The sequence below is a fragment of the Terrapene carolina genome, unplaced genomic scaffold, assembly GCF_002925995.2.
Source record: "Terrapene carolina triunguis isolate 2854851 unplaced genomic scaffold, T_m_triunguis-2.0 Scaffold42, whole genome shotgun sequence".
In the NCBI taxonomy this organism is placed as follows: domain Eukaryota; kingdom Metazoa; phylum Chordata; order Testudines; family Emydidae; genus Terrapene; species Terrapene triunguis.
The window spans coordinates 68,646,500-68,663,732 of NW_020664393.1; the positions used below are offsets into that span (position 1 = coordinate 68,646,500).

Sequence of the window (17,233 nt, forward strand, 5' to 3'; positions counted from 1 at the left end):
GTAAATTCATTCTATTTTGAAAGACAATACCTGGCAAGTGAGGCAGGGCAGGTCCATCTTGAAGCTCAGGCTATGGCGTGGAAATCAAGCATCTGCCTCAGGACAGTTCCAGCTTGCAGAGGTACCATGCAGAATCACTTAACCTCAGCCTCCTCTCTCTCTTTGGTAGGCAGGGGCTTCTCACTCACGTAATTTCTAGACAGAACTACAAATCCTACAAATCTTATCCAAGAAATGACAGACTAATCACTCCCTTGCCTTTCTGCAAGCCACATTGCTGTCATGCAGCCGCTCGGAAGACACTGATTCGTGTGACCTAGCTATATTTACTTACATCTCAGGGCCCAGTCTGAGCTTGACTGTGTTGTGGACTTGCAATTTACCGGCAAAGGGGAAGAGTTATGTTACAAGAGCCAGTTCAAGCTAAATGGATCAAAGACAGATAGGCAAAAACTGCACAGTCCAGGAACTGGAACCACGCTGTGGTTTTTGGCCACCCGCCAAAAGCTTGTCTTGACCTAAAATTAAAATAATCAAATATGATGGTTCAGGATGCTAGAAGGTAGCTGTAGGGGGTCAAGGATGACTCTGACCCCGCCTATGCCACCTGTATTTACAACACTGCACAAGTTCATTTTGAGGTGGGATTTATTTATTTATTTTTGCTTTTCTTTAACATCCGGTATTGGCCACTGCTGGATTAGGATATTGAATTTATGTTAATGATATGATCAGCTTTTGCCAAATCCTTTGTTCCTGTTGCACTAAACACTGATGAGCAAAATGTGCAGAGCAGTCCTTGAAGTTTTGCTATAGGTAACAAATCCCCAGTACCAATAATAGGAGATATGTGAAAACACACTACCTGTTACGTGGTATAATACCTTTCACTTATTTATTTCTTAAAAGTGGTACATGCCTCTTCTAAGGGTTTGCCTCTACAGGGACACTCAGAAAAGTGAATTAAGCTAAACCAATTAAGGCCACTTTAATTTTGAATTAGAGTGCCCACACAAGGATCTAATGCAGTTTACCTAATTCACTTTAAATTCACACGTTTAGTTAATGCAGATTAACTTTCCTGAATGTCCCCATGTAGACAAGGCTTAACTGTATTACAAAAATGTAACTGTAACACCCTATATCAAAGAGCTAGCACCTTGCAAAATTCATTCTAATCCTTGAAATGCCAATTAGGACCTTAGGGCTACTACCTTAATATAAATACGTAATCATAATAATTAATAAATATTTAATTATTCCCCCCAGCGTTGAAAGGGAGCCTTAGATATACCTACATAAACACTTGTGTAAATTTCACCACATCCAATGAAATAGATTTGTTATTATTTGTATAATGCCAACTGTGTAGTAAGCTGTTTTATTATTGTGCAGTAAATATGATCAGAAGAGATCAGATCTGAGTGGGATGAGGGGAACCTTTAGTTTTTCAAGAATTAACTTGTTGTCGGTCATGACATTTATTTTTAATTCTTCTTCCTTTGTCTAAAATCCCCAAAGCAAAATTTTTGTTCCTCAATATATTTTGCTGTTTTCTTTTCAAATGAGGCTTTTGCAAGTATGTTGGTGCCCAGACTCTTAATACTGTGGCCCAGTTTTTCATTACTCCACAAGTAGGGACTCACTTTGTCCCCAGGCCCTAGCAAAAGAGTCCAGAGACAGCAAATGTTGCTCTTCCAAGAGCCATTGGCTCATTCTCTTGCCACTTGTTTAAACTGACCTCTTGACGCTTGTCTGTTTCTTAAGTCTCAGCAGGGAGGCAGATTTATATTTCAGTCTGTGATCTCAGCTACTATAGCATTACACCCTTCAACTGATCCTGGCCTTGCTTTTTTGAAGCAGCCTGTATAGAGCAATTAGATCATGTTCCATCTTTGAATAGCCTTAAAAGCATATTTGAGATTTGCCTCTTTTGTTTGTTTTTTGTTTTGTTCTGGCCATGTCTCTTGTTAACAAAAGCATTTGTTGTTAATCCTATAGTTTGTCTTGGTCTAAAATTATCATTTGTCTGATTTGTGGATGGTGCATTAGGAGAAAATGCCCGATACACAAACAGGTTTACACCCATGGAACTCCACTGACTTTACTTGGGATTGAACAGCTGCAAACTGAGAGCATTTGGCCCCTGGTATGCCAAACCAGCCTTGCCAAATTCTATTTGCCTGGAGCAAGTAATAACATTATCTGCATCAATGTCATGGTAAAGCGTGGACAAGTAGATTTTGTGCCTGGTCAGGTAAATTTTCATGATGAATTTGCAAGGCTGTGTTTAAACACTAATTTATTTAATCTCATGATTTTGCTAGTTCTTTACCCTAATCACACTATAGCATCATTACAGTACGTGTTTTTCTTGTTTCATGAGACAGATGGATAGTAGCTGAGGCTCCAGATAATATTTATCTCTGAGATAGCGTAAAGAAGGCAGAGATTTGCAAGTTAGTACATTTTGATATCGATAAAATAATTCCAAAAGAGAAGCCATGCTAGGGTATAATTTATTTTAAAAAAATCCTATTTAATAGAACATCCACCACCTTATGGCACATGTATTGCAATGATGTTGCTCTATAAATGTCCCTTGTTGTCATCATTTACATGACTGATTATCTTGCAGCTGTATAAACTCTAGTAACTCAGTAAATAACGTGTGACCACAGTGTGTACATGCATCTTGGGGTCTGTGTTGTGTAAATCCATGTTGTTGTGTTTGTGTAATCTGTACATTTATATCTCATGATGAGCCTATAATTATACAGAATCGTAAATCAAGCTCTTAGGCATGAAACATTGCTTTCCATGCAGAGTACAATATCTGTTCTCTACTTAGCTAGAGGTAAGCTATAGATGTCATTAAGCTTCTTTTTTGTTTATCCCAAGATAAACAGACATGTGACTTTGAACCATTTAATAATTTTGATGATGGAAAGTCAAACAGTGGACAGTTAGTATGCAGCAATGCTGCACTTTGTTCTTATTTGCCTGGAGTTTCAGTACCTCCAGGATTATGTTCCACAGTAACCAAGGTATTCCGCCTAAATTGTGTAGACTTGAACAAAAGTTTTTAATGAGCACATAACTAACAGACTCTTCAGCCTCATGAGAAGCTGCCAATCCCAGTCTAGTGTTCTCTATTTGGTAATCAAAACTATTTGACAGAGATAAAAAGAAGTAGCTGTTCTTGGTTTAAGTGCTTCATCTCATATTCTAATCTTGGATTTCCTGTTTCCTTTAGACCCAAACAAAGTGTCCAGGGAATGAAGCAATTTAATTTCTGATTTTTTTTATTCCGTTAGCATAGGTAGCAAATGTTTTGCTCTAGTGAAATGAGAACACAAATATTTGCTCTTATATTAATTATGTCCCTCACTATGAAACCAAAACCAATAAGAACAGAATGTCACAGTACATTTAGGAGGTGGAGCAGAAGCTGGAAGTTCATTAGGTAGTTGGATATAGAAGACAGCAATCCTAAGGGCCATATACTATGTCTGTGTGTGCAACTTCCAGCCATACCAATGGCATCGGGGGGGCAATATCATGGCTCTCGGATGCAGGTGTCAACATACGTTGTAAAGAATAGAATGCATGTTCCACTGCCCTCTGGATAGAATCAAAACTGCTAATTTGTTTGGGCCACAAGCCCTATTATGTTAACAGAAATCTCCTTTAGCACAAACCATAGAGCCATGTGCTTTTCAAGTACAGGGGTATCTGAGTTCTATTGCCATTAAATTCCAAGTGGCCAAGATGTGCAGGATAATAATCAATAGGGAAGTCAAAGATGCCCACAATAGCTGAATCTATCTGATAGAAATCAATTTAATTTTCTTGGCTGCTTAAATTTTGTTTGTTTGTTGAATTGTGATGGGCCCTGGATAGAAACAGAGAAAGAGGCAGACTCTAAACACTGCATGCTGGCGGGGTTGTGGGGGGTGTACAATACTAAAAATGTCTCTATTTTTAGGTTAATCTTTTATTCGGTGCCCATTTTCATAGGGAGAAGCTGTGATGTATGACATGCATTTGAGGTTGCACCCCATGTAGTCATGCTGCTTCAGACGTGAAGAGATGTCACTGAAAGGTCTATTAGTCTCCCTGTTCACATACAGCATGATGAGGCAGTGTGGGATAAAGTTGAACCAACTGTTCCTAGTCAGAAATGTACATTTACATAAAGCATTGTGCATTATTCATGTGCATTCCTTGCAGGCGGCTCCATTTTGAATATTTTGAATTTGTTTTATGCAGTGTTGTTGTAGCCGTGTTGGTCCTAGAATATTAGAGACAAGATGGGTGAGGTTAGTCCAATAAAAGATATTACCTCACCCACCTTGTCTCTCTGAATTTGCTTTGACTTTTATTGTGACTGTAGCTTGTAAACAGTGAGAGAACTGGTTTCTCCACTGCTCATAGGTAGCTTTTCACATTTGAAGTGAAACTGAGTAAGACTGTAGCCAACTCTAAGAGGCAACCAGACCATTAGTCAATCAAAACAGTGTTGCAAGCCAGTTTGAGGCAACAGTATCGTTGTCTGTAAATTGATGAAGTGAAATACTAGGAGAACTCCATATATAAGGGTACTTCAGCTGGAGTCTAAATGCTGCTTTGACACTCAAAGCATCTCGTTATAAAATTTTTCGTACTGCATCACAGAAAGGTTATGTTAAAAAGAACCTTTTAATAAAATGATGCAGTGAAGTTATTTTATATAATACACCAAGTGCATTATCTCATTAATAGAATTTATATGTGTGTGTGTGTGTGTGTGTGTGTGTGTGTGTGTGTGTGTATTAAACTTTATTCAGGAGATGATGAAGAAAACTTAGTTATGTCTGAACTAGGCATGAAACACTAGTGCTGATGTTTGTCTATGTGTGCTGGATCTCAGGAAATGCATTTCAAGGACAAAATTACTGGTAATACCAAGAATTCAGTGTGTGTGTGTAAGTAAGTAAGTAAAAATTTTCCAGAGCACAATCTTGAACATTGCAAGCAAGGATTTTTTCCCCCTTCTAATATTAATCCTACTTTACCGGTGTGCATTTCTATTAGCTTCACTATATAGATTAACTCAATGAAAGGGCCAATAACTTTGTTCTTTGGGTTCCTGTTTATAACTGAGATGTCCTTTGCTTTAAAAGTCTCCCTGTGCCTATGACCTCTCCAGCTTAAGTTATTACATTGAAAGTTGTAACTGAGCTAAGTGGACAGAGCATGCCCAAGGACCCTGGCTTTATTTAGGTAGCTCTAATTATCCCAAACAGTAAAAAGTTGTTTTGTTTATTTAGTAACTCTGCACTATCGGTGCAGAACTAATATGTGGTTTTGCTTATCTCTTCATTAAATTTTGTTTTCACATTTTTTAGGTCTACAATCACCCCATGGGAGGCTATATGATTTGTAAATCTGAAAAAATTCCCTGACAGCTACAATATAGTTAAGTTGTAAAAGAACTCTCTTAGCTTGTTTAAATATAGACCTAATCTAACCTTTTTGCTGCTTAGCCCAAGATGCATCTTTTTAAAGTTCAATTCTAAATCACTTCCTAATTTTAATGAGTTTATATATCAGGAATTACCGGCTTTTTACTCTAGCTGTTCTCTGAGATTGCAGCAATGATAAAGTAAGGTCTAAAATTGTTTATTACACATTATTCTTTAGAAGCAAAACTTTTTGCCCCCAGTGGCTGTTGGAAGAGTTATTGATTTTCTGTCACAATGTGAAATGTTTGACCTTTATAATATGAGCGATGATTGGAAGGCCCATAAAAAGACATTGTTCCATTTAAACTTTAGAGTTCACAGAGCAAATAGCAAAATGTGCCTTGTTTAACTATGTCCATGGACCTAAAACATATATTACCCACCTTCAAGCTAGAATAAAATGCTAAGGAGACAGTCTATCAGATGTCCAAAATGCATTGTGTATGTGCATGTTCTTATTTATATCTATAATGAGCTTCCATTAACATGTACTGTGTGTGCATGTGTTTATTTGTGTGCACTTTTGTCAGTTACAGACAAATTCTCCCCAACAGAAGTTTTGCTGTTGACCTCTCTGAGAACAATGTTAGACCATTAGGGTCTCATCTTGCACCCATTGAAGTGAGTGACAAAACTCCCATTGATTATAATTGTGCAGGATCAGACCCCTTGTGCACAAGTGTACATATATACACATACGTTTTTTCACTTGGTCAACTGTGTAAGCACTTACAGCAGGGCTAAATTCTCCTCTTGGTTATACTTGTGCAACTTCCTGACTTCACTGGGGTTGCACCAATATAACCGAGAGGAGAATATAGCCCACATTTACGAAATCTGCTAGGTGCATAGAGGATCTTTATATCCTGCTGCATATAAAATAAGAAACACGGGAACCACTTTAAGAATATCATTATACAATACATCAGAGTTAGAAAGGAAATACGTAGGAAAAATTCTATTATAAAACCATTTCACTAAATCAGACCCCAGAATCCTGTTTCAAACCACACTAATACTCTCTGTGATGTCTCCAGTCATAAAGGCTGTTTCCACACACGTTTCTCTTTCTCTGTTTCTTTGAAAACTCACTGTTGATCCCTTAGGACTTGCTTTAGACAATAATCCATCTGGTTTCCAGGCTGAGTAAATCTACAGAGCCCAGGTCATCAGCATGGAAGCCATGCAGGCTTGTTATTTTACTTAGTTGGCTGAACCAGGCCTGTTTTCAGTATGCATCCCAAGTAAGTGATGCCTCTAAACCAGTGGTGGGCAATCTGCGGCCCGTCAGGGTAATCCACTGGCGGGCCACGAGACATTTTGTTTACGTTGACTGTCCACAGGCACGGCCCCCTGCCACTGGGAGCTGCGGGCGGTCAATGTAAACAAACTGTCTCACAGCCCGCCAGTGGATTACCCTGACGGGCCATGTGCAGGCCACAGGTTGCCCACCACTGCTCTAAGCTGTGACCCTGTTGCCCAAGCACCACAACATGCTACTTTTAAAGCATCAGAGGCAGAAACTGACACAACTCAGTTTCCATTTCTGGCTGGTTGAGTAATATGAATAATCTCTATTGCTTTGTATTATACTTGCCATAAGTGGCTTTTGTGATTGAACACCTTAGCTTTGTTTTGGTATTTAATCAATTGCAGCAGCCATTTATTGCTTGGTGTATTACAAAGGAAAAGAGATTATAACTTAATTATTCTAAAGACTGACAGGCTGGAGTCGTTGCTTAAATTGGTATTTTCTTTATTCTAATGTCAGTGACAGGCTACTGGTTTTGCACTGTCTGGCCTCTTCACTGCTGCAGTCACAGTCGGAAACTGCACATGATTAGTCACCCGAAGAGCTTTGTTACCATGTCAGTGCACGCACTCACCCCCACAACATTTGCCAGCACAAATGGTATTAATACCGTAGACAATTATTTGCTTGCAACAGGCCTGCCTATAGTACAAGGACTCAATCCTGCCATTGCCAAATGCCATAAAATCCCATTTAAATTAGTGAGTGCTCTGGCCCAGATTGTTAAAGGTATTTAGGTACAGTAATGCCTAACTGATTTAGGGTCCTAAATCTCATTTTCCAAAAGGGATTTAGGCACTTAGGAGTCTGAATTCCATCAGAATGCCTAAATCCCTTTTGGAAAATGAAATTTAGTCTCCTAAATCAGTTAGATGTTGTGCTGCTCAGCACACCAGTACCAAAATACCTATAAAAATGTGAGCATCTATGCCCAAACATTGAATAACATTAACCAGACCTGCCTGATGAACTCATGACAAACTGTATGGTAGAGCAAGAGAACTTTTTACCTCAAGGTACTTCACATACCATGGAATCACTTTGATGCATGGCATCCGAAGTACCTTGTGGTCAAAGGTTCTCTTGCTCTACCATTAGGTAGGTTCCCTATCTATACAGACTTAGAGATTAGGTACAGGGGATTGTGAGAGAGAGAGAGACTGTATTATGGGCTTCCTCTCAGGGCCCAACCAATCTTTACTTCTCTATCTCATCCCAAGAGGAATTGTAGCCTGAGCAAAATACTGCTTACATGCATGACAGTTTTGAGAGCATACAGCACGCCTGTTAAAAAGTCAGGGTTTAGTACAATGGGTGCATGTTGGGCAGTATAAGCAACCTGCTTAACGTACATGCTTATGCATCTGCTTTTGGAATATGGCATCACCCACAGGCTATGTCTACACAAAGGGATGACCCAATGTTTAGGGCACTAGCCACGGACTTGGGAGATGTGGGTTTAATTTCCTGCACTGACACAGATTTCCTGCATGACCTTGGGCAAGTCATTTAGTTTCTCTGGGCATATCTACACAGTATTTTGGAGTGAGCCTCACAGACAGGCCAGCAGGGCTTGCACTAGTGCTCTAAAAATAGCTGTGCTTTCCAAGTTGCAGTTCAGGCTGGAGCTCAGGCTCTGAAGCCTAGGCAGAGGGGTGGGGTTCAGAGCCTGAGCTCCAGCCTGAGCTGCATCTTCAAAGTGCTGTCTCTACAGCTATTTTTAGAGGGTTAGCACAAGCCCTGTTAGCCCAAGTCTGTTGACCTGATCTGGGAGGCATGATCCAAAATGCTGTGTAGACATACCCTCTGTAGTTCAGTTCCCCATCTGTAAAATGAGAATAACAGTACTTCGCTTCCTGGCCAGGGTGTTATGAGGATAAAAAGGTCTACAATCACCCCATTGTGAGGTGCTGAATATTTGTGGTAATTGAGGCCTATAAGTACCTTAAATAGAAATATGAAGTGAATTTAAGACTCCAATCCTGCAAAGACTTATGCATGCGCTTAATTTTACTCACTATCAGTACCACAATGGGACCATTCACATACATAAGCTTTTGTAGGGTCAGGGCCTAAGTATGGCTTGTTCTACTACCTAAAACCATTGTCTAACTCAGAGGTATTAAAAAAAGTGACAGGGCATGTCTCAAATTTACAGATCCCCCAAGTTGCTTTGTGGATTTTTGTATGTGTGTTTGTGGGGAGAGGGGCAGAATCAGAGTATGAATTTCTACAAGGGAAAGAAAATCTGGCCTTGTATACTTTGTCCTCTGGTTCCAGGGCTAGAAGGGGATATCTGACCATCAGCTTCTTCACAGCATTGTGAACCTTGAACATGTAGGTTCCCAAGCAGTTGCTAGAAGTGATTCTTGCTTGTATTTAAACCTGGCCCTGGTCAGTGGATAGTAAAGTGGCCATTTATTATGAAGAGTTTGGTGGTCTCTATGATGCACATTGGTGCTGGTCGTGCGGTGGTTTTCACGAGAACTGTAGCAGTGATGGAATGAGCAGACTTGGATTGTCTGGTCATTAGGAGAAATTAATGTTTCTGTAAGAAGATGCTGAATGGCTCTAACCACTAAAGGAGTTTATTTTCTTACTTTAACAGATTTTCCCCCCATTCTTGACGTTACCAAATTTATTATCATTTTTGTCTTTCAGGTGTTACCTGTCCTTAGTGTTGCAGCTACACCAGCCAACCATGCATTAGGAACTGGGCCCTTATTTTAATATATTACTATTACTTTTTGTCCCATAGTTTCACAAGCACTAATGCACACTTCAAATGCAGGAGATATTTTGATCCCCAAATTGTTTAGCACTTTATGCAGGAAAAATCGTAGGCCACAGTCATGAAACTTCCTAGAGGATGGCTGCTGGCTTCCTGTGGCAGAGCTGGTTATTGTTTTCCCACCCCCCTCTCTTCTTTGCTCTAACCATTTTGTCTGTCTATCTTGTCTTGTATTCAGTTTTCAAAGCAATGCCATGAGGGGCTTCCTTTTTTAGTACCTATAAGGGAACAATATATTTTTAGAACAAAAACATCATATATATTGTTACATTAACATTGATTGAGGAATCAAGCCAAAAAAAAAAACCCAACAGTTTTTAAAATCTTACTATTATTATGGCTGATAGAAAAGGTCCTTAAATAGATCTCAAAATGCACATGACATTTAAAATATTATTCCATGTACTGGATGGGGATATGCTCTTGAAAAACTAGGTGACCTTTTCTCTTGAAATTTAGAATGTTTTTGCCTTACTATGTCCTATTATGCACAAAAGATGAGATGTTAACTCTGAATGTTAAAATGTATTGTTTCCCTTTGAAAGCTAATCCTGGTCCTCATTCTCATTAATGTTGGCTCATTCTTTTCTTTTTCTTTCTTTCTTTCTTTCTTTCTTCCTTTCTTTTCTTTTTTTTTTTTGCAACCTTCTTTTGCATGAAAATGCAGAGTAGCAATAAACTGATTTTTTTTGTAAAACTCGCTTTAAGACTCTTCTCTTTCAGATCCAGTTAAAGTCTTTAAGTTCAGTTATTTTAAAATACAATACTCTTCAATTCCTTAAAAATATGGAGAAAGTTAATGAATCAATTTTCTAGCCCTCGCTAATTGGTAAACAACAACAAAAGGGGGATGGCATAATGTCCTGTAAGAATGTCATTGTCTGCTGTTACCAGGTCACCACGAGACAGTAGCAGAGGCGGGGAGAAGCTGGAATTGGCCATGTCAAACCTCACTGCAGAAGTCCTGGAATTACTACTGGAGTTTGTTTATACAGGTTCTTTGATCATAGATTCTGCCAACGCAAAAACTCTTCTGGAGGCTGCCAGCAAGTTCCAGTTTCATACTTTCTGTAAAGTCTGTGTGTCATTTCTAGGTAAGTGTCATCCCCGTTCCATCTTGTGAGTTTATAGGCCTTAGGATGTTTTTTTTTTTTTTTTAATTTCGTAGTTCTGCTAGGAAATTCACGATTAAATGTTATTTGAAACACAATAGAACTTCATTTGTTTGGACTGAGATCTGAACGTAAAATGTTCCCATTGCTGCAGCACTAAACTGATTTACAGTCAGTAAAGTTGTTTGTGCAGCTGAAAAAAAAATCCAGCTGCATTCACATTTTGGATAGATTTTTTTGTTCTTGGTATCAGCATCCCATTTAATTTGACAAAGGTTGCACTTTATGCAGACACTGAGTTCTAAAATGCATATGCATGTCCCACTCATATGGTCATTACAGTAGATTATAGAAGCTATGCCAGACTAGGTTTGTTATAACAGTAGATGAATATGGACTCCCCATTAAGGGTCAGAGTCGGCCATTTTCCTGCACCCCTGAAAAACAGATTCTAAGGGTCAGGTGAAAGATCCTTGTGGCCACTGAAGTAATAGTCCTGGCACTCTCCAAAGCCTTATAAATGAGATCCATCTTAACCACAACAGGTAGAATGGTCACACTTTTATATTAAGGTTCTGTTAATAAATGATTAATAGATATTATTGTCAATTGTTATATGTTGATATAGAGTCTCAACAGGAAGATAGATTACCGATAACCATGCCTTATAACCATCAATAACACCTTGTACTGGTATGCCCATAACTACCTATAACACATGGTACTCATTTCTGTGACATGCTTATAAGATCTATTAATGTTTTGTTAACCCTGTATAAACCATTTATAAACGGAATCTTATTAATATAAAGGTTGACCCAGATGTTGTGTTGCATTCAGTACACACCATATCAAGACTTTTTTTCATGCCCTTGTTCTCCCCTTCCCTAAAACATATCTCTTAACTCTTCCTCATTGCAAGACATGTCATTCCCTTTGGAACCAAAATTTATCTCTGTCCCACATGAACCTGGAGTCATGTCAAGAGTTTGTCACTGTAAATTGACATCAGAAATGCAGAGTCTTGAAGATGAGCATTTAGAAAATGTTATACATGTTCAAAAATCAAAATCCAACCTTGGGTGTGGTTCATCACTGTTACTGCCCAGTGCTATGCTGCCCTAACTGACTGCAATGGGGCTACACAAGTGTAAAACTGGAGTGATGCAGTAATGAATCAGGCCATTATTTCAAGCTCCCTCTTTCAATAAATTTCGTTGTCACTTGTTTAAAAATGTGAAATTCTTGTTTAAAAATGAGTGTGCTATGGTAGGTTGAAAACTGTCTCTCTCAGTCCCAGTTTGTTGGTTGTGAACCTTGAGTATAGGTTCTTGCACTGACATTGCTTTTCTGTAGCTTCCCTCCAGTACCTTTTTAAATGAATATATCTTACAGCTTTCAATGATCACTAGATGTATTTAAGTACATTGTCACTAAAGAAAGATTCAGCCAGAAAAACAAAATACATTTATTTCACTAAATCAATGAGAGAGTTCCCTTTTCCAATATTTAATATTTTAATTCAGTTAACCATATTATGGTTTGAACTAGGAGAGTTGGCTATAAGTTTAGTGATATATGGGTTTTAGATTTTCATTTGGAGAATTCATACAGTTCATTTGGAGAATGAATTTATAGCTTTGACTGAATTGTGCTTCAGATATAGCGGAGCCTTTGCCATATAAATGTTTAGGAAAAGTATTTTGTTTTGGGCAATGACCTGGGATTTGTAATTATCCCCCAGTAGAAGCCAACTGAACCTGCAGAATTGGAAAATGGCCCTTCCTTTTGGACATAATGGCTTCAAGCACAGGGTATATTTCCTGTGCTGTGTTTGCTAGTGGTTGATGATAACAAGGATTAAAGATTTTTCTTACAGTGCCTGGTGCATGAACAAGCATTCTGGTGCATGAACAAAGAGAAAGGATGGGTTTCTAGTTTGTTTCAGTGTTGCAGAGGAAACTGGATTAAAAACAACTCCTAAAAGCCACCCCAATTTGGTTAGTCTGTGCACCCAGGGAAGAAAAAGGTTTGGGGCATGTGAACCAAACCAGAATTCAGGAGATATATCAGTATCTCAGTTGGGGTCTGTGAGGAGGGGGCTGCTGTCACAGGAGTGAACTAAACAGAGGGATTCTGGGACTTACAGTACAGTCTGGAACAGTAGGCTGGTCACAAAGCATGTTGAGTATATAAGAGCCTCCTTTCCTCAGTCCGAGAGAGATGGTGGGACCTGCTGGGGGTCTGACTGTCAAGGAGGCAACTAGGGAAGAGCAGAATCTCTGATTTTTTTCTGAGAGAAGAACAAGTTTCCAAAAGAAGCCTAAGAGGAAGCAGTGAGGGAAGCATTTGGGAGCCCTGCATGAAGAGAGGTCCACCCAGACCCTGCCCAAGAAAGTGTTCTGGATTGTTTTCATTTACTCCAGATGGGGAATTTTGGGGTCAGCTGGAAAACCAGACCACCCAGCCAGTGAGGAAACTGCGGCACTAGACAGTTTGACAATGGGAAAGTGAGACCATCACAATGGCCTTGTGATCTTTTGGAGGATAAATTACATCCAGAAGCTTATAGATATGACCAGACAATATACCACTAGAGGCTTGTTTGAACAAGCAAGGATGGACTCCCATTAACTAAATGGATCACAGCCTGTAACGGAGAGGTGTGTTTGTGCTGATTTTAGTAATGCCTAGCTCATACGCTCCATCCTCCCTAAATTAAAAAGACAATATTCAACACAAACAGATGGGATCTCGCACTAATTATTGAACTCCTGTTACATTGGTACCACAGTTCTGCCAAGTAATCTTTCATGCATACTACCAATCTCTGCCTATATCCCTGCTCAGGCATCCACTCCATCCCCAGATACTTGGGATAAAAGATGGGCTTTGCAGCCTGCCTGGAAGGTTAACAAATACAGACTCTGGCAGATCAACATAGGGAATGAATTCCAAAGTCAAAGCATAAGTAGAGAATGCCCTGCCAGCTCAAGTGCCTCCGTCGATCTCCGTTGCAACAGTCTGGCAAAGGTTAGAGAGGTGATCTTGTATTTAACCAGGTCTCAGACCATTTAGGAATTCGTAGATTAAAACTGACATCATTACATTACACCCAGAAATCTGTTGGCAGCTATCCTGGAGCACTGGTGTAATGTGCTCTCTACTTAACAATTGAATAATCTAGGGGTGGAGCCCCATGTGGAGTGCAATTCAAGTCTAGCCTTGAGATGACAAAGGCATGGATAATTGTAGCAAGGTCTGCATGAGAGGGAAAATGGAGCACTCTCTTATTCAATCATAGATGGAGCAAAGTGTTCTCCAGCCTTTCTTTGTTGCCTAGGCATCCAGAAGTATTTCAAGATCTAATCAGACACCTATATGACGAACTACAGATGCAAGTAGTTGGTGAACCCTTTCAATTAAAGGTGCTGAGATAATTTTTGCCAACTGCTTCCCCCAACATTATTATCCCCCAACTGCTTCCCCCACTAACATTATTTCAGTCTTACCCCAGTTGAACTGCATCCGGCTAGCCTACATCCGAGCTCTTATCTCAGAAAGGCACCGAGTCATTTGTTCCACTGTACCAGCCAGTAGAATTGATGAAGTGTCATCAACCTGTTGAATATATCGCAGCCCGCACCTCTTCACAAACCTTCTTGATGGCCTTGTGTACATGTGGGAAAGGATAATAATATAGAGCCCTTGGCATGCCACAAAAAGGTTTCTCAGGGAAGAACAGCAATTGTCCAACACTACCCTCTGGTCCTTCTAAAAAAGGAAAGACTGGGCCACTCAGAAACATCTGTCTACATCTACAAGGGATTAAAGATAGGTAAAATACCAAGATCAGATCTAGAAAAGTCAGCACAGATATTTGATCATCATCCCCCATTCAGAGAAGATCAGCTGCAGCCAGTGCAGTTGTCCCATACCCAAGCCTGTTACCCGATAAACAGAAATCTGAGAACTCAAAAACCCCACTTGCAAAGGTGTTGAAGTAGGCTATCTGCTCTCGTATGAGTAAAGGCTTATTCCACCAGATGTTTTCCATTGTGCAGAATTAAAGATGTGTGTAGGGCTATGCCCTGGTGGTCTGGCTGGGGCATTTCTTTTAAAAATTACAAGATTGATGTGACTCCGGTGTCAGATTTGCTTTTTGGCTTTAGTTTTCCGAATATTGGTGGTGATAAGAATTTAGATTTCTATCGCCTGCTTATTTTATCCACCTAGTTTTAAACAGGTTTGTGTGTATATGTGGGCTTGTCTACCCATTAAAGTTAATCCAAAGCAAGGCAGGGTGTGAGTTTAATGCTGAGAAGCTATTGCTGATTAACTCCATGTATGCGCACACTATTCCAGAACAAGAGTGCTGCATTTGGGGAATATTTTTAATATTTTCTGAAACCCAGCAAGGGGTCAGAGTCTTGGAGCCCAGGATCCAGCCTAAGCAGGAACATCTACAGTGCTATTTTTAGTCCCACAGCCTGAGCCCCGCAAGCCATGACCTTGGTGCCATGGGTTTCTCTTTGCAGTGTAGACATACTTTTTTAGGCTTTGTGCCTTGAATCTTAATAAAATGTATTCTGCTAATGCCTTGGCTAGTAAAGCTGAGACCCAATAACCTGTTAGCCTCTCCTGCACAAATTTCCTATTGGTGATTTTTTTTTTTTTCAGAATAGCTGAAAAGCAAAAAGGACAGCAAAGTGTACAGCATAGCTCATCCTTAACATACTACTACACACTGTGTAGTTACTTGTTTGCCAGGAAGCAGATAATGCTGTCTCCTCTGTGCATGATTTGCTTTGAAACACCACTACACAACATTTAACAGAAACCATTAGTATAATCTGTGTTTTGCATAAGGAATGTCATCACATTCTACAGTAACAAAGTTCCTGTGGGGAATTTTTTTTATTATTATTTGAAGTGGCTTAGTAGCTAAGCAGGACATAAATTATCATGAAGCAACTGTAGCATCCTCAAAAATGTCCTCAGAGCCGTTTGAGTTTATTCTTAAAGCACCTGCACTAGGGTTTACTTCTTTGCTGTTTCTTAAAGGAACATGGTAGGCATTCGAATTAGCAGTGGTCTCACTACTTGAGTCCTACTAGAGAAGAGGTCCTTAATTATAAGGTTATGTCAGCAGTTTCTCCCAACCACACCACTAGACCACACCCCGAAAAACAAGCCCAGAAAATATCTTCCACCCAGTTAAAGATTTAAAATGCAGATCTAAAGGAACTGCATTTGGTAGACCTTTTTCTTTTAATGGTGACTCATTGCAATAAGCTGGGTGCTATTCAAAGTGAACCAGAGTTATTTATGTTCATAGCATCTATTTGTCAATGAAATAATGCCATTTTTATTCATTCATTTATATTTTATTTGCTCCTTTTAGAAAAACAATTGACTGCCAGCAACTGCTTAGGAATATTAGCCATGGCTGAAGCTATGCAGTGCAGTGAACTATACAACATGGCCAAAGCATATGCCCTACAAATTTTCCCAGAGGTGGCGAATCAAGAGGAGATCCTTAATATCTCAAAAGACGACTTCATTTCCTACATGTCCAATGACAGCCTGAACACCAAAGCAGAAGAGCTGGTGTACGAAACAGTGATAAAATGGATTAAGAAGGACGCTGCACTCAGAGCTCAGGTAAAAATAATCTGAGAAACCACTCTCCTCCATTCTCCTAAATACCTCTTTAAAGTAGAAACTATCCCCATGCAATTTTAAATGTGAAGATGAATAAAAGATGGGATTGTGGAGGTAAAAAGAAAGCAAGTGACTCCAGGTTATGCACAAATTGTATGCCATTTCAGAATCTGATTCCCCCATCTGATTGTTTAGAATTAAAAGCTTCTCATTTGCTACACGTATATTAGAAACATAGACTCTTGGAATTGTTGGCTGCAGACTTGGTCAAAGATAAATCTTCAAGGTTTATAATTGCATGATAGGTTACCTCAGGAAAGGGATACATTTTTGGGAAGGCATGCACATTCAGTAACAGTAGGAAGCAAAAATCCTCAGTAAATCACAATTTTTTTTGGTGCTGAATGCTAATAGCATGACCAACTTATAAGTACACTATGTATAAAAAATTATACTGTACCTTTACTGGCTATTCAGATACCCCCTCTGGTAGTATATAAATATTTATTAGGGTTAGTTTGTCTGCACCATTTGTCTGAGTTATGCAGTTGCCCTTAACTTGTGAAGTTAAATGTATTACCTTGCCTAGCACTATCTCCAGATAAGTGTTATAAATAGTGACTGGTTTTGAGGACAATAAAGGCAAAACATGGTCCTTGAGATAGACGAATTACATTGGTGACACTTAAAAACCTGCCATTCTCCTTAGATATAACTAAATAAGATTTGCAGTTAGCTGATCTTGATAGCTAACTGTGGTGATAAGGGGATGTCCGAGTACCTAAATTGATTGTTGGTTTGAACCCCAACCTTAGTATTGGGTCAGAATGTTCCCTCTTGCAGATGG

At 39.4% G+C, this 17,233-nt stretch overlaps 1 protein-coding gene across 1 annotated transcript in view; it reads left to right on the forward strand.

Annotated features, from left to right (window-relative positions):
- The window catches only part of KLHL29 (kelch like family member 29), a 303,040-nt gene that overhangs the window by 260,385 nt on the left and 25,422 nt on the right, over positions 1 to 17,233 (forward strand). The window contains exons 5-6 of the mRNA XM_029912274.1: positions 10,505 to 10,704; positions 16,127 to 16,386. Of these exons, the coding sequence (XP_029768134.1) occupies positions 10,505 to 10,704; positions 16,127 to 16,386 (460 nt within the window). The remainder of the gene's footprint in view (positions 1 to 10,504; positions 10,705 to 16,126; positions 16,387 to 17,233) is intronic.